General features: G+C 44.6%; 2 protein-coding genes across 3 annotated transcripts in view; both read left to right on the plus strand.

The window, feature by feature from the left end:
* LOC119164846 (uncharacterized) overlaps positions 1-8,196 on the plus strand; it is a 145,801-nt gene extending 137,605 nt beyond the window's left edge. Inside the window, exons 3-4 of one of the 2 annotated variants that reach the window (XM_075873089.1) lie at positions 6,413-7,639; positions 7,696-8,196. In XM_075873089.1, coding sequence (XP_075729204.1) covers positions 6,414-7,595 — 1,182 coding nt within the window. In that variant the 5' untranslated portion in view covers position 6,413 and the 3' untranslated portion in view covers positions 7,596-7,639; positions 7,696-8,196. Of the gene's footprint in view, positions 1-6,412 lie in introns of both variants that reach the window. The other variant, XM_037417048.2, reaches the window with a different exon arrangement.
* Positions 8,197-8,671: 475 nt separating this feature from the next.
* LOC119163452 (ras-related protein Rab-43) lies at positions 8,672-19,243 on the plus strand. The gene is made up of 3 exons (XM_037415455.2): positions 8,672-9,005; positions 10,041-10,224; positions 12,420-19,243. Exons 1-3 carry the CDS (start codon positions 8,826-8,828, stop codon positions 12,680-12,682), a joined length of 627 nt encoding a protein of 208 aa, XP_037271352.2. The 5' UTR covers positions 8,672-8,825; the 3' UTR covers positions 12,683-19,243.
* Positions 19,244-20,152: the final 909 nt, after the last annotated feature.

Genomic DNA, 20,152 nt, shown 5'->3' on the forward strand with positions numbered 1-20,152 from the left:
AGGAAGCGTACGATGTCCGGATAGCTCCTGCAGTACAGGTGCGAAGTCAGCGCCGCGAAGAACGTGCGGCAGGCCACGGACACGGCGTCCAGCACGTTCATGGGCATCAGGGTGAAGGCGCACTTGAAGGTGGTGGACACCACGTTATGCAGGGCGACCAAGTACAGGAAGCAGACGCCCAACTTGAGAAGGAACCTCTTGTTGCTGGAAACGTGCTTCCGTTCCGAACGGTTGCTTTTTAGACGCGTCACCCGGTCGCCGCAGACTGACGCTGGAGTCGACGAGGAAGTCTGCGTTTGACCGGTCGAAACAATCACAGTCGATTCTTTGTTGTAGAAATAATCCCCGATCACACACATTGCGAAGTCTATCCACCGAAATTCTAGACTGTAGTAGGATACAACTTAAGATGTCTTTAGTAATTCTTTCGGGAGGTACCAGAACCCGATAAACTAACCTCTAGTTACCACCTTTACCTATTCGTGCCTGGCCAACTTCATTCTACCTTTCTGCGGTGGAAGCGAAACGGCTCGCTCTTTATTCTTTATTCAAAGGTTACCCCGCATTGCCCAAAGGCGTTACAGCAGGGAGGTTACAGAAACGACGTAAACAATTCTTCATTCTTACAGCACACTCTGCATGGCAGACAATTCATTCCACTCTTTAACAATCGGTTGTGGGCGTGAGGGTGCGCCTATGCAGTTAACGATATCTGGCGCTTCACGTCCCAAAACCACGACATGGTCATTTAGGGACGTCTTAGTGGGGGGCTCCGAAAACGTTGGCCATATTGTGTTCTTTAATACGAGGGGCACACATTCCACCTCCGTCGAAATGTTAACGGGATCGAAGCCGCGACCGATCGGGTCCGCGCCTACGCAGTTAGCATCGTGCCTAATCAATCGTAGCTTACAGATGTCGACGCTTGGGCTAGTTGCTTTGGGTTCTTGATGGCGCTTTTTTCCCATTTTCCCTATGTTCGCGCACTGTGAAGCTCGTCATAATGGTACGTGTTTCGGTTCCGGTACCTGAGGCCATGCGTTTGTATCCGAGCAACAATCGAATGTGCCAACCTGACATGACAATCGATCTCGGTAACAGATCTGATCACTACATCAGACGCAGTTGATCCCCGACAAGGTCTTAATCGAGAAAAGATAAGTTATTGGAAAATGACGCATACAAATGTGCATGCTGCCTGCACATGCTCGAGGGCCGCACTTCTGTACGTTCTCTGTCACCGGGTTTTTCGCGTACGATGACACCACTATCAAAATCTGGAATTTATAAATTTGCGCATGCGCCGACTTTTAAGCATACATATACTTACGATGACGGAGACCGGAGGGCTCCATCGGGCGTCATCCCCAACATTGGTGCGCCTCAGCATTGTTCTTCACTCGAAGCAGTCTTGAACAACAAATATGCAGAAGGCTGTCCCGGCCGCTTTGTCTCAAGTCTTCCCGAGAATGAGCGCTCCTCAAGACGCGCTGTCTCTGATGACACTTAAAAAAACAAAAACAAAAAAATATCCAATTTGGTCCCGCCCATACTTTGAATGAGAGACGACTCAAAGCGTGCACTTCACTACCTATAACGATCGTCGGTGAATATTTAATAATAGCGTCGCGCAGAAGTTGTAAAGCGTGTATACGTTTGTTAGAAGTACGAGCAAAGGCATTAATTAGTCCCCAGCACAGTCGAAATCAATCAATGCGTGCTCAAGAAATGTCCCTTGTTTTGTTTCTTCTTTGGAGTCAATTTCGCGAGCTTGTCTGGTCGAGCAGAAGGTTTGAGCGCGTGATTGATCACCATGGCGACAAGCGTGGCGAACCTGTCGAAAAAGTATTTCCCGTATTCCGTATACGTGTGCATGGTAGCAGCGATTTGATTCGAGAAAATTTGGAAGCCTTTACAAACCGTGGAGAGAGATTGGTATATATACATACTATAAAGATATGCTACATTGGTTAGTCTGGTTGATCGCCTGTCTGGCTGCAGCTGTTCCACGTTGCCGGTCGGTAACATATAGTCTATGCATTGAACAATTGAACACAAGTGTACCCAAGTAGCACAAAGAATGATTGCCACAGACTACACATGTACAACGATGTTGCTCACGGGCTTTTGTTGAGCCATGTATACTTTAGAACGACTTGTCTCGCGGCGCATAATGCAAAAGGGTGTCTTGGACAGTGATGTTCCGTACTACGCCGAAAAATTTCCATTCGGAGACATAAAAATCTCTATTTCGGGTGGTTTTTCCCTGCAAACGTTGACGAAATTCCCAGCACAATTCCCTGCACAACAGCCCTAATTTCCACCCCCATACACGCACGCATATACTATATATACGCGTGCCTCACGTACTGGCGACTTTTGAAATCATTAGTCGCCACTCCACTGCCGCACAAAAAAAATGCATGAGTTTATTATTTCATATACTCTTAGTACACTGCACATTGTGGGCTTCAAGCCTAACACCACTAGTGAACTACAAATTACTCCTCCTAAATATCAGGACCAATTGCAAGGGCTATGCTTGCGTGGCACATGCGTCAGAACCGATAACAGCAGATGAAGGCTTACTGTGGCCGCCATTCGGTCGTCATACAAGAATTTAACCATTTCTGAAATTCCCTGCGATATCACGAAGATTCCCTTTTTTCCTTTGGCTAAAAGTGACGGGCGAAAATTCCCCGAAAATGGGAAAATTCCCTGCGAGGAACGTCACTGCATGGTCTTGGAACTGATCGAGAATGTGCAGCAATTCCGCGCAATGTGCAGTACGTAATTCAGCGCTCTAGCCTCGCTGAAAATGTAGTGCAGTCCTTCACAGTCTCTCAGTCTAAATCTGACAGGTAACGTTCTCATACGCTTCTTATGCTTCCCACAGGGCCACTTCGTAACGCTATAATCTTCTTAGCGATACAAATAATATGGCTTGTGAGCGGCCCACCTGAAAACGTGTTCCTTTGTTTGAAAAACGTCTACAGACTGTATACAAGCAAAAATCGTTAGTTAGACTTATCGTGCCCAGGTTTTTCCACACATTGTGTGTTGAAAACTTCCTCTTGGTAGGCCTTAATTCCGAACCCTCCACTTGGGGGCCCCTCGTAGCCCTCATAACTACGCTAAAAAGTTTTCGATAAAAACATTTTGTTTTGTGTGAAAGTATTGTCTATTAATTATTATGATATGCTGATTATTGCAGTTGAAGTCAACCACCCAAGTTCCAGTTCGAATACAGACACTTCTATTGCTTTCGTGAAAACTGGGTTGCAACGAGCACGCAGATGAAGGAAATGCAGATTCACGTATTTATTATTAAAACAAAATAAGAAGCAAGCAGCTAAATGAATGACAGGGAATAACTACGCATCTAGCGGTATTGTACGCCTACAAGTGAGTGACTAGACGTGTTCATTTTTTTAAAGCGAAATAGTCAAATACATCGACATAAAATGGCGTGATGTGGGCAGCAGTTAGTGCCAAATGTAAATTAGCGAGGCGTTCTTCATTTTTTCTAGTGCGTATTTGAGTAGAGGTTGAGTGGATAATTTATCAATATCATTTTATGTACAATCGGTTTGATTCCTCCCATACGTTTTAATGGTGGCGTTGAAATGCGCAGGTGACATCGTCCTTCAGTGACGCTACGGTTCTTTCCCTTGGGGAACGTTCGAAAAATACATGCACTTTGGAGCTCATGCACCTGAAGCATATAGTGGTGTGTTGAAACTCTACATGCAGACAAAAAAATTTATACATAACACTCAGCAACTACAGTTCATGATTAAGTTGGGTTCACCATCAGGAGGCCAGCGTTAGCCTTCTTGGGGAAAGTGCCACGTCCCGCCGATTCACCTTCCCGGTGTCGTTCAGGTGCCTGCCGGTGTTAGCTGTACGAGAAGAATTGTGTACGTTGCGATGGCCCCTACGACTCCCAGTATGAATGGTCTATCTATGACGCAGAAGTGACCGCTCGTGAGGACAAGTCGCGAGGTTTGCAAGCCGGTCTCCAATAGAAGCACCTGACCGCTGGACTGCCAGTCGTTCCCGTTAATGGTTGACCGCAGCTGCTTGACTTCCTGAAGGAGATCTTTGGCTTCGATATCTACACTGGAGGCGCTCAGGGAGAGGACCAGAAAGATGACTATGTAATACACCGAGTCCAGCGCGGACTGTCGGGAGCTGACGCCTTTGGCGAGACTCCTCACGGACAGAACCAGATTGATGATGATGTCCAGAAACCAGAGGAAGACGAGCGTGCTGTAGATGCTGTCTATGCGCTTCATGTCCTTCCAGACTTCGTAGGACATGTCCTGATAGCGCTTCACGTCCTGACTTTGCGTCAGTCCTTTCTTCACGTTCCTCGACACGACGTGCTTGAAGTTCTGGATGCGCTCTTTGACCTTGAGACTAGCCGTGACGTAATCGCTCATCAGGAGTCCCGGTATAATTATGAGGATATCGAAGAATGTGAGGTTGAAGAACACGGCCGCTTCTATGCCCTCGATAGTTGCGTTTGCCGTGGTGGCGTTTGTTCCGTAGAGGAAATCTCTGCAGTATTCGCTGATATCGCCGTTCAGCACAAAGTCAGCCGAAATTGCTACCTCGAGAATGAGATAGCCGAACACGAACGCCTTGAGAAGAGATCCCCACGAGACGCATCGCGAGTGAGTGTCATCGCCGTCCGCTAGCGACAAACGTTGTAGGAGCCTCTTGGATGGTGTGCTGATCTCGAAGGCCAGCTGAAGGTTCAGAGCCGCAAAGAAGGACCTGGTGACAAAGCCGGCAATGTCGAGAACCTTCATCATGTTGTGAATGCGCGTGAAGGTCAAGCCGACGTTGATGGCAGTGTGCATCGTGAAGGCGTACGCCAGAAGCGAGATGGGCCATTTCAGGAAGGAGATCTTCTGCAGAAATCCTACGGGCCCCGATTCCAAGGCGCGCATGTATAGATTGGGAGGGATCATGCGTTGCGGACCCATGCCTTCCATGATGCGAACTTTTGAGCCGCCCATATCCGTTAAAGTGGCAACTCGAAACTGACCGTCACTCGTAACAATAGCGACCAGACGTTTCTGGACTGCCCGCACGAAGTTCTAAGCGTGAATGCGCAATGTATCGAATAACACAGTCAGCCAATCGAGCAGGTCACCATCAATGATCGCGTCGTCCACGTGTGCTTTCATTTGCGTAGCCACCTTGACTCCGCCCAGCGCTCATTTACGGCGGTAATTTGAGGTCCTCGCTCCTTCAACCCCGACCAAAGTTAAGGTCAGGGATGTTGTCTCGAACTGGGTGAGCCACAACCCACAAGACATGTCTCTGCTGCATGCAGGCTGCGTATGTGGAGCAAAGAAAACGGGTTTAATCGTCATATGATTACCCGTTCCGCCGACAACACCGAGTCATTTTCTTCTGCGAACATGCGTTTCGTGATGGTACTCCCCTACATGAACGTTAACGCTTCACCACGCCCTTCACGTGTTTTCACTCGTACAATAAGCGCGAGCGATTTCTGCTTCCGTACGCTGGACAATTTGGCATGGTAATCGCAAACACATTATGCATCGGACGCGTTGACCAATCGACAGAGTGCATCGACCTGTTTTTCGCGTTGAGGTGTTATGCATGATCTCTATACGATTGCAACGATAGACAGAGCTACTGTCATCAAGTGTAAAGATTTTGCGACTCGTCGGCCAAGTAGTCCATCCTTCAGTCTGCATTCAGTCCATCCTGGGGTCACTGTGTGCACGGCCACTAAGAGCGCAGGTTAGCACTATTAGTTACTTCTTATCTGGTTATTGTGTGCTCTTGCGAAGTTGTGAAGTTTAGGACAGCTACTTTGGTCTGTTTCTGATGACTAACTGTACAACAATATCAAATGACAACATTCACTGTAGGGTTTTGTGGTATCTGAATGGGCACATATGCGGCTCGTATACTAAATCATTTAGAAATTAAGGTACTTTAACTAAGCGTGTGCTTCACGTTATTGCATCTAAAATTTGAAGCTGCTGCACAATTTTATATCTAACCATAGAAAATGCAACATTTTTCACGTCTCCCTTTTTTCCCTGTATGTCCAAAAACATTTTGTTGTATGTCCAAAAATCTGCTGTCATTAGTCTTGTGATCTGTATTAGAGTTGCGTGCTATATTTCTTGAGGCCTCCAGCTGTGTGGTGGTACTTCTCAAGTACAGCGCCATGAACAATCTTTCACTGCCCATTTCTTTCTCGAGACCTCATCATCGTAGAGTATCAAGCGTTTCAGTGCCTTAACCTTTATAATGAATTGATCATCCATTTTGTTTGATATGCTTTTTGCTTTGCTGTTAAAACAACCACTTGGTACCTATGGTAAGCACCGGTTACAATGACACCTTTATATTCCCTCAGGATGTTCAGAGCGGGCGTCTTCCCCGCCGAAGCCACAGTCTTGCCTTTTCAAGGAAAGGCAGTGCCGCTGAAACCTGAACGAGAATGGAACAGCAAAGCTGAAAAGAAGTCGAGTCCGTCCCCGTGGATCATCCTGAAACTCGCGCTGATGTACATCTACAGTGTCCATATCGTGTCTAACGCCATAGCCGGCAGCATACGCACAAGTTCGTTGTCGTACATCATTGAAACCCTAACATACACGACCCGGTCTCTCGTCTCCACAATCACCACAACCTACTTCGTCGTCAAGGCGAGCGAGTTAAAACTTATCACCGACGAGCTGACGCAGTTCGAAGGAGTCCGGCCGACCAAGTTACTCGATAAAGCCGCCTCCAAGCGCCGCTACCTCCGCTTCTCCATAGTATGTTACAGTTGTCTCTTGATCGCCATGACAGTCCTCTTCTTCGTACTGGTGCCCGCGCAGAAGTACTTCGACAAGTGTTTCTACGGAATAGACCTCGCCACCGCCGGCATATCTAACGGCCCCGCCATTCTTATAGGATTGATCGAGTGGGACTCTTACAACATCCTCGTCACTGGATCTCCTGTGCTGATGACCAACTACATCTATCTGTGCGATTACCTTCGGGGCCAGATGCTGAGCTTCAGGGCTGCCGAGAGGGCAGTGCTGGACAGTGGACCTATGGACGTCACCAAGTTCGAAAAAATCCGGACCATGTGTACCAGGCTCATAGACGTGGAGCGACGGCTCGACTCTCTCTTTGCCCCAGCGGTCCTTCTTTGGTTCGTAGACTTGCTAGTCAATATAGTGCTGCCCATTCGCACTCTGATCAACGGCATTGCATCGTTCACCATAGCAAACGTGATGTCATTCTTCATCGAGGTCATCTACTCGGTGTCCTTCTTCATGATCCTCTCTTTCTCGCTGGCTCAAGTCGACAAGGAATACAAAGAAATCGAGGAGGAGACGTTTCGGCTGCGTAACTCCGTGCCCACCGAAGACTGGCAGCTGGGCCAGCAGGTCACCTTGCTTGAATCCGGCATCAACTCGTCCAAGTTTACGCTGACCGGCTGGGGCCTGTTCGAAGTGGATCGCTCCTTTATACTCACCATCGTCGGAGCCGTCGCTACGTACACCGTGGTGTTGATTCAGTTGACACCTGGACAAGACACGTACTGAAAGGGCGTTTCGCTGGAAAGAGGGAAAGTCCAGACTAGGTGTAGGTCACTAACCAACCATGCCGATCAAAATCCACCGCGTTGGTAGTCAAATATGGTAGGTCACTAACCAACCATGCCGATCAAAATCCACCGCGTTGGTAGTCAAATATGATGTGCGCGGATCAGCACACTTTACAGAGTTCTCGTTCAAAAATGTCTATTTCGATTAAGCTATTTGCGACTGAACGACTTCTTACGCACTCAAACTTGAAAAAAAAAATATGCGCACTTAGTGACCTAACTCTCGAATTCATTTCATACGTGCACGATTTCCGACATGGTGTCGAGAAGCACTGGCATTTATTTCGCTGATGGCATTGGCAAACATTAGTTGTTCCTATCTCAAGAAGTTTCCGAGATCGGTTAGTATAAATAATTGAGAATGGCGTCATTATAGGAGCCAAGAAAACTAATTATTTATTTTTTTAAGGTACATTTCGCAATCCAAAGAAGCTCGAATTTATAGCTTGCGTCGCGCCTATGTGGCCATAGCAGCATAAATGTGATTTTGCCATGTGTACTCGTGAACGCAAAATAAAACTCCCTCCTGACCTGTGCTATTTATTCTGGTATTAATTGCATACGTTCAACCTTCGCACGACATTGTGCGGTAAGGTTGCTGGTAAGTTAATTGAATATTTACATGAGTTATTACGTGTGTTCCTCACGAAACATGTTTAGAAACTGCATTTTGTGGCGTAACTAAATAAACGAGTAGCTTCATTTGGTTCATGAGTATTGCTTTTATTTCCGAGAATACCTTCCAATTAATGCAAATAAGAGCAAACTAAGTATCTAAATAATGAAATAAATTCAACGAAACACACCAGCAAATAAACATCGCGATTGTAGAATGGTTCCGTTTTTTTTTCTCTTTATCACGTCAATTGTGTGGGTACCAGTTAGATTAGCTGGTGCTATATTATTATAAAGCATTGTCTTCTGGTCTAATCAGATGAATTGTGATCACGAAGGGTACGGTTCGATTTCGAAAGAACCCGCGCTCACGCACGGCGCTGCGGTCGTGCGGTCAACCGCTTTTCCGGTCACGTGATCTAACATGTCTGCCTTCCATTTGCCCTGATCGGATTGCGAGCCGCCCTGAAATTATTTTTGAAGCGGTAAGGCGCGGATCAGCAGCAGGTGTTTGTCGCCGAAGCAGCGTGCGTGCCCCGCCCGTAAATAGACGATGAGCGACGACGAGCACTTCGACTTTCTCTTCAAGATCGTTCTGATCGGCGACTGTGGCGTCGGCAAAACTTGCGTCGTCCACCGCTTCAAGAGCGGAATGTACGTCGAGCGTCACGGCAACACGATCGGCGTCGACTTCGCCATGAAGACGCTCACTGTCGAAGGCAAGAAAGTCAAGGTAGGTCCCCACATCAACGTCCTCGAAATGTCTCTCTCCTGGCGGCAGCCCGAATTTGCTTACGCGTTCGGAGCACATCGTAGGGTCGCGATAGAGCTTTCTGGCAGCTGTCATGTGTAACCGAGCAACCGATGCAGCTGTTGTTTGTTTGGGGGCGTGCGATAAGACTTCTATAGTTGAACCGCGTCTCTCTGCCGTAGTCGATCGGACAATTGTCACAGAATGTGGGATGACTCGCATCTCCCGGTAGCGTCGAAAAGCAAGCCGACACGGTTCAGCGCGTTTGCGGGGCAGAGAGAGCTTGGGAGGAAAACTGAATGCCGTCCTTTATCGTATCCTTGAAGTCCCCCCCCCCCTCTAATTTGTTTGATCGCCTGCAGCGGCTGTCGTAATTCCTGAGAGCTTGCCAACATCAGCGAAACTAAATGACGCTATCGTATCGAGAGCGGGAAACACAAAACGATATATACACGCTCACGCCGATAGCGTTTGTAAAAGTCAAGGAGCTATTGTAGTTGTGTTTTGCATTATATCGTGAAGCCGAAAACAAATATGCCTCTTTGACTTGTGGTGCCGTCAACAGTGAAATTGAGGAGGTGATAGAAACCTGCCGTAGGATCTAGCCACTTGAGATCTGACATTTTGATTTTGAAACCCCGACTTTTTCTCCATATTGCTCCATATTGGCAAGGCACAGGGATCAGCTTACCCGAGAAATTATTGAAGCCGAAAAAATACACTTGCTAGGAGATAAATGTGTAAGCACATCATCGATTGCTTTATCACAGGCTGAACGTGATTACCTAGCTCGGCTTTGAGGCAATAGAGGACCTGTCACACGTGTTTTGTTACTGATGTGTAGATTAGGGTGCATTTTACCTTCATGCTCTGGTATCATCCTTTTTTAGCAGTATATATTCTTGCCACTCTGTGAAATAAAGTTAGTTGGACGCAGCGCTCTTTCTGTCTACCCTGTCCTTTTTCCTTTGTTCGCGCGCTGAAACATCTTGCAAATATGACTTTTTCACTTTCCAGCTCCAGATATGGGACACGGCGGGACAAGAGCGCTTCCGCACAATCACCCAGAGCTACTACCGCAGCGCCAACGGCGTCATCATTGTTTACGACATCACCAAGAGGTCGTCATTCCTGAGCCTACCGCGCTGGGTCGAAGAAGTACGGAGGTACACGGGCTCGAACGTACCCCTGCTGCTTGTGGGTGAGAACATCAGCGTATTCTGAAATTCCGCGCAGATTCCGAGTGGCTTCATTAAGGTGGTTACTTGAGCGAAACACAATAGGTGAATAAAGTCATACAAGCAGCCACGTGACGAACGTCACCATGACGTCTTGCTGTGACATCATAATGTCGTCACAGACTGCAAAAATCTGTGGCATCATGACGTCATCGTGACGTTGCGCGATTGCGTCATTATATGTCGTCGCCACTTGGTCAACGATAAGCCATTCTTTAAGGTTCTGCGAAGAGGTGCACAAAGCTTCAGGGAAGGCGCGGTGGAGGAAACAATGCAAGAGACAGAAGATCAAGCTAATTTTTAACGAGTGTCTCTCACCCTGTGGCACATAATGGGCAGCAAAAAATATGGTCTCCAATTGTACGCATTAACAAGTGTGCAGCAGACACTCGTCTGCTGTGCTGATTACCACATAGCACTGTAAAATGTAACTCATAGTATTCAAATAGTTTATATCAATAGATTCAAGACTGCTTCTATTCTTCATGCTGACAGAGTAAGTAGGTTTGCAGGAAATTGCCTTCCTTGGTGAAGAAGGGAATGGGATGGCAAAGTACACCGGGAATATTTGGTGCACTTGCAAAATTCGAATAATTATTCAAATTTGCACCAATAGACAAGGCTTTTATGCACACGTGTACTTTTTTCCTCATTTTTATGGTGATCAAGTGTCACCGATCAAGACTGTTAATTGTGTTATTGCTTGGCAGAAGCCTTACCTTTATGTGCAGGAAGTTTCTGAAAAAGTACAGACAATTCTTGATAGATTGCTTGCACAACATGCATTATAAAAGCTGTACAAGCTTGCGGTAGCGTTAAAGAGCTCGTTTAGCAGAAATTTCAGTGTCCACATTGTAATCATTGGTTGTGAGCAGAAAGTCAGCGTTGTCAGTGAGCGAAAATTTTGGACAGATGTGCATAAATAATCGCTTCTAGTAGAAGTAGGTTTTCTACCACAGAGCTACGCCTTGGCTTGGACCTGCTTCTAGAAGAAACACCACACAAACTTCATGTAAAGTAAGGAGTCTCCTTGATGTGCATAATGTTGCGTTGCAGTATCTTAGAACTTCTGTAGGTGTCAAAACATGAAATGCACGAGTTAGTGGTTCAAAGGCTCAATCAATACAAAGCGATAGACATTTAAATCATCATAAGTGGTAGATTCATATAAGTGAGCAGCAGCGTAGACTCACCTGTTGCCTTCAACATGTAGTGGGTACCATATTTGAACGCATTTAACGCAAGTTTTTTTTCCAGATTCTTGCTACTAAAAGTCAATCCTTGTGCAATTCAATATTCAAATTGTATTTTTTATTCGTGGACATCATGAAAAGTCGCCCCTCGCATTACAGTCGTGGTCATGTTATAATCAAGTAAACACGGTACTTCACTGCCTTGCGAAAAGAAGAATTGCGGTCTAGTGTGTGCTCTGCAACTGTACTTGCAGTAGGCATTGTAGGGTAGTTTGAAATATCTAACGTTACATGTGCAGATGTTTCTTTCCTTGCGGCATGGTTGAGGTGCCTATTGAGAAGTTAGGCAGGCTACTAATTGAGAAGGCAATGCTAATGGGTCCTGATTATGCAATCACATTTTACTTTTGAGGTGAAGCTCTAACATCCTCATACTTTTTTAAACTCGATTTCATTGTAGTTGCCCCTGTCATCATACTGTGCGTACTCTATGGTTTGTTGGACACAAGTTAGCCCAGTAAATAGCTTGTTCTTTATCACTTTCGCCGCTGCATCTCTTACCCGCATGAATATGTCATATTATGGTTGAAAAAGATTCTTTTAAGGTAAGTTGATGAATGACAGCAAAAATCACACAAAATAAATTTTCCTTTGATGTAGCAGACATGAAATAGCTCATTGAAACTTGATGCTAGGTGAATAAGACAGTTACAAGTAGTAGTATTCATCATGTGAAAAAACTAAGCAACTTGAGCACACCGAGTACACTCTTGGCTTATGAGTTTCCATGATTTTTTTTTTTTTTTGCCGTCACTTCACAGAACCGCAAAAATAATTTGCTTACGCGGTATGCACACTTTGGGAGAAAGGGCTTAAGGCAACCCTTAACAGATCATTGAGCCTGTCTTGTTGTTTAACGGGGTCGCTTTTAACCTTTGATGACAGCCCCACTGCCTTGCCTGCAGGAAACAAATGTGACTCTGAAAGCTTGCGAGAAGTGACGCAGGAGGAGGCACAAGCCTTGGCCGACCAGTACCCCGAGTTTATGGCCACCATCGAGACGAGCGCCAAGGAGAACACCAACATTGAGTCCCTGTTTGTCATGCTCGCTACCGAACTCAAGAACACCCACGACGCCGTCGGACACTTGACCGATGAGGACCTGCGGCGCATCTCCCTCAACACGAGCAAGGTCGGACCCAAGAACGCGTGCTGCACAAAACTGTGATAGGGCAAACGAAAATCTCCCCTTCAAGAAGGAGAGAGTGCAACTGTAACGTTACGTCTTCTTTTTTCCCCTGTTCCATCTTACGTGCTCCCTGCGAAGCATTTTTTTTTAAACGTACCCTCCTTCTTTTACTACCGAAGCAACGCAATTTGGTAGCCGCGGTACCAACTTGTGCCACTAATTCAGCTTGCCTCCCTCATTGTGAGTAGCTGTGATCAGCAAAAATGAAAAATTTGCAGCTTCTCAGACTTGAGGATGCTGCACTGAAAGCAAACTTTGTTGGGAGGGTAAAAGGCGCAGTGTCTCTTGCCAGCTCCCAGGCAAATCAAACATATCACCCTTCCTGAAAGTCTCTGCGGTTGTGAACACCCGCTGCCTTTCAACGTACGGTCACACCTGTGTTGTGTCCTAACTGTAAAGAGTTCTTGTTTGTGGTCACTTAGTATTGACTGTCGTTTAAGTCCTCCTAGGAAAAGTGCAGAACATCTGGAAGGAGCGACTCAAACAGTGATTTTTTCAGCCTTTTGGCAGTGCCGCAGTGCTGCACAAGACCAGCAGCACTCTTTATTTTGCTTTTTGAGTGGGAGTTACAATGGGTTGTCTCCCATATCCCACATTCGCAATAAAGGTGTCACTTTTCAAATGTGATGCACTCGCCCGAAGACCCACTTGAGCCGGTGTCGAGTGCATCTTTTATAGCTTATAAGACTACACCTACTGAAATAACACTCAGGATACATTTCCATGAGTTTTACTCGGCGTTTTTATCCACTAGTCACACTTTTCTTCATCGCCATCGCATCTGGCAAAGTCTCTTTGCTAGTTTTTAAGCTTGTAGGCATCAATACATGTAATTAAATGTAAAGGGTTTTATGACCTTTTCGCTGCTGCAGACGCAAAATAGTAAAGTCGATTAAATCCGTGTGCATTTCCTAATTTAGAACCTGCTGCTAAGCCTTACGTCATAAGTTTCCGTCCTGGTAAAATGGAAGTGAAATGTGAGGTTGTATGGCACTTTGTTTTGGTGCATATTAAACAATCCTAGGTTTTGATGGTTAATTAGGAGCTTCTTTTCAACACACGCAGACAGCTACAGCTCAAACGTGGATTGGCGTATACATTAGAGTTCATCAGCCAGCCCTGCTGAAAGGCCTTAGCAAATACCTTTGCTATTGATATTGTTACGGATGTAGTGTGGCTTCAGCATGGTATTGCACCATCCATATAAACCACCACTTTTTTGCTCAATTTGAGTCTCCTACAGAATGAGTTTGCACCATTTCCTGCCTTTGTGCAAAAGGTGTCAAGCTGGATTGGCAAGCGCACAGAGCTGGCACAAACAGAGCCTTTAGTGCCAGGCAAGTGTGTTGTTGCTTGCGATTGTTGTCACTGAAGTTAGCATTGTCAGTAATATTGAAGCTAAAATAGCTTCAGAACCATTTCTCTCATTGCCGTTAATGGCAGCATTTCCTTACTTGAAATGCTAGCCCGAATAAACGTGTTGCTGCAAACTTTTGTTTGAGGTTCAAATTTTGATGTTAAACTTGTCTATGTCTGTTTGTACTGCAGCGATTTCATTACGGCTGTGTACAGTCCTCACGAGCTGAAAAACAACAATATAGGCCTTAGTTTTACGCCAGCTTTCATTTCCACCATCTTCATTTCATATCATATCACTGTAATTTTGACTTTGAACACGTACATCATAACCAACGTTTAATATAGTATCTGTACGGCCATACATAAGGCGAAATGATGTTCTATCTTCAGCAGAAATTTTAGATTAACAGAGGGCCGAGTTGTGAGTTGTTAATCGGTATTTGTGGGGTCTTGACGTCTCTCTGGTGTCCGTGTTCGTATGGCTTGTCTCGCTAATGTTTTGAGCAATTGCCCATGCTAGTTATGCTCAAAAATGTTGATGTTTAATTTAAGTACGTGAGCACTGTGAACTGCTTGAAAGCATAGCAACAGGGGACATCTTTATGACAAGAAAACTCACAACATCTAACGTGATGATCTGTTTTTGATTTTTTTTGTCACTATCCTGTTTCTAGTTACATTTCTTAAACAGCAATTGATGACTTGGCAAAGCAGCCCACTAGTATCAATAATTACTGAACAATTGTTTGTAACTGTGAGTTACTTAGTGAGTTGCTTTTGTGTGAGAGTTCTTAGACAAATGCACAAGTTTCTGAGCCAACTGAGATGTGGATATCGTTAATGAACCATACTTATCCTGTTGCTGCTGGCTATTTTTTTAAAACGTCAACCTTATGTCGTTATCATAGCCATTCCAGATGAGAAAGCGTTGCAAATGTGATGGTAACACAAAGCAGAGAAATACACTGGACAAGCCTGTGCTAGCTGTGCTGTTCTCTGCATTGTGTTGCTGTCCCACTCGTGCTTATGTTGCAGTAAATGTCAACCAGCTTGCCCAGTTCTACACTCCACCGTAGTTCCATTTCTTGTGCAACGATTACCTTGTTTGTTAAAGCCTCTTCAGTGCCTATCCTGTATGGTATTCCTCTGCCTTGTGTTCAGCCCCATTCATGCTGCCCATTACTTGGTCACTTTTACACTCTCTAGTAGGTCAGCGAATATCAGGAGCTATAGTGTCTTGGACACCCAAAGGTAGGGGAGGCAAAACAATTATCAAAGATTGCTGGGTGTAAAACTTTGGGTTTGTAGAGACAATTAGGGTTGTAATTTCTAAAGTATTGAAATGTTCATTAGAGAATAAGAGAAAAAACTGCAATCTTTACATCTCTACCCATACTGGGCTCTCCTTCAAAATTTTTTCAGATGTACATTTGTTATAAAATTAAGAAAAATAGCTTCTGTACCCAAGAGGCTTGCATTTGATTGATTTGATTGATATGTGGGGTTTAACGTTCCAAAATCATCATATGATTATGAGAGACGCCGTAGTGGAGGGCTCCAGAAGTTCTGACCGCCTGGGGTTCTTTAACGTGCGCCCAAATCTGAGCACACGGGCCTACAGCATTTACGCCTCCATCAGAAATGCAGTCACCGCAGCCGGGATTCGATCCCGTGACTTGCGGGTCAGCAGCCGAGTACCCTAGCCACTAGACCACCACGGTGGGGCGAGGCTTGCATTCAATGAATGCACATTGACAAATGTGCATTTGACGAATGTGTGTTGGCCTAATGCACAAACCTTTAGGTGACCTATTCTACACTTTCCTTTTCAGAAGCATTACACTCACTCAGCTGGCTTCTTAAGTTTTGAAAAGAGGTGTTCGTGATTTTCAAGTCAGCTTAAGCAATCAAATGAGCTCTTTTTCTGAGTTGAACTAGGAATATGTTCAAAACACTTCAGCGGTTGGCTTGCTTTGTTCTCTTTGCTAACGACATTAACGGCATCATATTCGTGATAGACAGTTCTCAAGAAATTCATCCACATTTGAAGCTACTGTGCAGGCCTAAAATGAACAAACATCAATGCTGAATGTTTGGAAGCACATGCACAGTTTTCACACGCCCTAGGATCTCAGTCTGCCGTGTGAACATCCATTGCTTGTTTAGATTTTAGCAATTTTGCCTTTGTTTACGAAGATTGTGCTCTATTGGAGGAAGCGGCAGATCAGAGCAATGCAAAGACACTGCACATGCTGGTTTTATCGGAACAGTTGTTGAAATGAAATTTATCCATCTGAGATGTCACCGGTGCATTCGATACAAGTGACATTGGAAAGCAATAACCAAGACAAATGTACAAGGCACTATTTAATGAATTAGTTTGCACAAAACATCTCTTTATGCATTTTTGTACAATCTGTTAAGCTGTTGCTACTTGCCAACACTTGCAAACCTGTGCCCTGTTTCAAAAGCTCGACATTTCATTCAGCTTGTTCAAAATATTAAGAGTGCATTCATGTGGCCAAAAATGAACTAAAATATTCAGGGCATTATTGACTGCGTTTTGTGTAGGTACATGTATTTCTTGTGTGACTCCGAAGCAGTCTTTTCACCTATGTCAGCCTGGAAAGAAACATTGAAGCATAACCATTTAATGTTTTTGTATTGGGAGCCAAGCAGGTTTCATCATTGTCATGAATGCTGTCGTAGTCATTTATGCCTACAGAAACACCATTCGCTGCTCATTTAAGTTGCACAGTCATCTCCGCTCCCAAAGTCTGTTTATGTTGGTGAATTGCTAAACCGTGTTGCAGTTCTCAGTCGCATTTCCAGAATTTTGACTAACCTAATCAGAAGTTCACTTCAAGCAAATTCTTTCATATTTAGTCTATGACAAAGCAACCTAGCTAACCTTGGCTTATTTGAATTTGGTATAGGTGGTTTAATCTTTTTTTTTTTTTTGTGATATTTATGGCAGGAGACACTGAAATTTTTCAGGCAGCATTGACTACTACTCCATTATACGTGGAACTACCGTATCCATACAATTCACTTTGCTATTGTAGTATTTCCCTTGAGCATGAAATGCACGCCGGTGTGTGCAGGCTTTTCGAAGTGCAGCTAGCGACCGTCTCTCACAGCAGTTTTTTTTTCCTGCTCAATGCAATCATCTGAAAAAAATGCCATATTTTGACAAGCAAATGTATGCTTGTTGTCAGCAGTTTGCTGGTGCTTGACACTGAAACACCTGTATTTAAGTACAATTTGCTGGAAATGGGTTATACCGTGCTGGGTGGTTTTCGACTAGTACAGAACATGAACTGATGTGTCAGCACATTTCATGTCGGGGCGAAAACAGTGTATAGTGGTGTGGGCGGATCGAAAAGACGCGAGACACGACCCGTCTCCATCACTGCGCACTGTTTTCGCCTCGGTATGAACAACCAACTCGAGATGTGTGTTATTACATTTCATGTGTCAACCGCTACCCATGCAGTTCACCAGTTTGAACGAAATTCGTATATGAACTGTCATGCTTGGTGACTGAAGGCAGACTGTGCCATATCACCTTGCCTTTTGCGTGACGTTGCACTCTGCAGGGTCAGTGTCAATGTTTGTGCACTTGTTAAGTGTGTAAACAGGTTGTAATGAACCTTTGAATTCTGTATGTACCTGCAACAAGAGTTTAACTCCTGTTTTTTCTTGGCACCAGTTGGAAATTCACAAATCGCTGTCGTGGCCTAGAGGGCCTTTGAGGATTTTTTCCAGTGTTTTTGTGTTGATGTGAAAGGACGCTTCGTGTTGGTGTGCTCTTGTGTTTGTAAATAGGCCTGGCACAAACAATATTGTCTTGAGTCGGGTCTCATTGGTTATCTCTAAATAGCTCAAAGACAGCAGTGCAAAGCCCATTTTCCACTTGGCCGGGACATTTTATGCTCACTGAAAAAATACGGCTGGAAGAAGAAGATGCAAATCATTTTTTGAAAAGTTTGTGCTTGTACCATCACATGTGCACCAAGCCGCAGAAAAGTTATAAACATGAATGTTTGTTTGGTTTCAAGCAGAATCTTTCTCAAATATTGTGATTCTCGAGGGCTACCTTTCAAACATGTCATGTCGTATACTTCAGCTAGTTTCATGACTCTGCTTGTGAGTTATCATCGCAACGTGTTACACTCCTACAACACCATCACAGCACTTAACATTGCTTGCCCAGTTGATAGTGTGTATGTTTTGAGAAAATCTTCAAGCATGAATTGCCTGTTAATCTGGCCACTGCTCCAAGCACTGCTGTTTTTGGGTGTTGTCATTGCAATGCTTTTCTTTTAAGAATGCTCCCTCAATAACAAGCCTCACTTGGTATGGACCAACAGTGGGATGTTAAAACCATGGTCTGCAACTGTGAATTTCTTTCATGGACAAGTGTAGCAAGGGCTGCACTTAAATACAGTAGACTCTCAGTAAACGGAAATCTGTCAAGCGGAACTGCTGCCTAAACGGAACAACTGCCTCTGGCCGAATTGATTTCGCGCTTGTGTTATGCACCCCTGGTCTTCTCTTGGTAAATGGAACTCCTGTTAAATTGAGCCGACTTTCCCGGTCCCTTGGGGTTCCATTTACTGAGTCTACTGTAATTCGTGTCTTGACGGGATGATCAATTCAAACATCAAATTGAACTTACTGGTGCCAAACTAACAGTAGTTCACTCTTTTGTCGCTTTGCTACGGTCCAAACAAACAATCACATTTCGTGCACACCTGTTTCTGAGACCCTGGTTTGTGATTGAGATGAAAGCCTTTTGGATTATGTGCAGTTGCACATCGTTTTTCCTTTGTGTATGTAAGAAATGTGCATTTTTCTTTTAGATGAGCAATGACAGGCCATAGGTGGTGCAATTGAGAGGAAGAAAATCTCACACTGGTGCTGCTGCACCATTGTTAGTGTAAAATTTTAAAAGCATTTTTCATTATTGTTTGTAGACTCGAGGCCGCTTGTGATTTTGTGCTTCGGCACATTTTTGTTACTTTGCGCTTTTAGGTTCATGTACAGCAGGCAGAGTGCCGAAAGCCCATTTTTTAAATGTTTGGGTTTTTTTATAAGCCGTGCTACTTTTCGAACAACTTAGTGCAAGATATTTTCATCTTGGTGCACTCCTGAAATAAACAAGTTGTTGCAATTTTACCTCAAATTGTCTCTTTTTACCCCACAGTTTTATTAGCAGGTGCTTAAACATGTAGTCTTCCATGTTTGAGCCAATGCTTTGAAAATTAGGGGACCCTACAGCTTCGCCTTGGAGAGTTGAATGAGATAGAGATATTCTGTTCCTAGTGCATACCTCAAATACTTAGTGCATGAAGCCTTTATGAACTTGCTATGAAGCCACTAATAAAGGCATAGGGACAGCAGCCTGTGTGCCTTTTGTAGTGGGTGACCGGCTTTAAACCACGAAGTCATTTATGATAATCACATGTTCTGATGCCCAATGGCAATGGGCGCTCGTACCACGCATTGTTACCGAAATACTTCGTGTTATATTGTGAAGCTGGTATACGGGATGTGTGTGTTTGCGAAGCATGTCAGTCACTTTCACTACATTTCCAAGCAGAGAAAGTTATTTTCTCTGTATTCACAAGCAGACGTGTGGCCGTGTGGTAGAACATCCGCTTGCCACGAAAACGACCCGGGTTTGATCCCCACTCTCGACCAGGATATCTTTATAATTTATTTTAATTGCATCATTCTCAATTTTTCGGTCACTCGTGATTTTTTGCTCACAACTAATGATGCTGATGCCCGAATTTCTGCGCAACGAGCTCTCTAACGCTATTGCAATAAAAAAAGAATTTGTCTTATGGCATACTTCACTGGTGAATCTCGAAACAGGATTTTTGTTCTCTAGTGGTGAATCTGTTATCTACTGGTAGTTTTGGATCTACAAACACTGCATTACAATGCCATCAGGTTTCAGTTTGTATTGTAGCGCTCCCTGCATACTGGAGTTTGGAAACGTACAAATAATAGCATAAAATATTTTAGTTTCATTTTAAACTTTTCGACAACAACCATCTGCAAGTCAGCCCCACCACAATG

Source organism: Rhipicephalus microplus, chromosome 9 (genome assembly GCF_043290135.1).
Source record: "Rhipicephalus microplus isolate Deutch F79 chromosome 9, USDA_Rmic, whole genome shotgun sequence".
In the NCBI taxonomy this organism is placed as follows: Eukaryota; Metazoa; Arthropoda; class Arachnida; order Ixodida; family Ixodidae; genus Rhipicephalus; species Rhipicephalus microplus.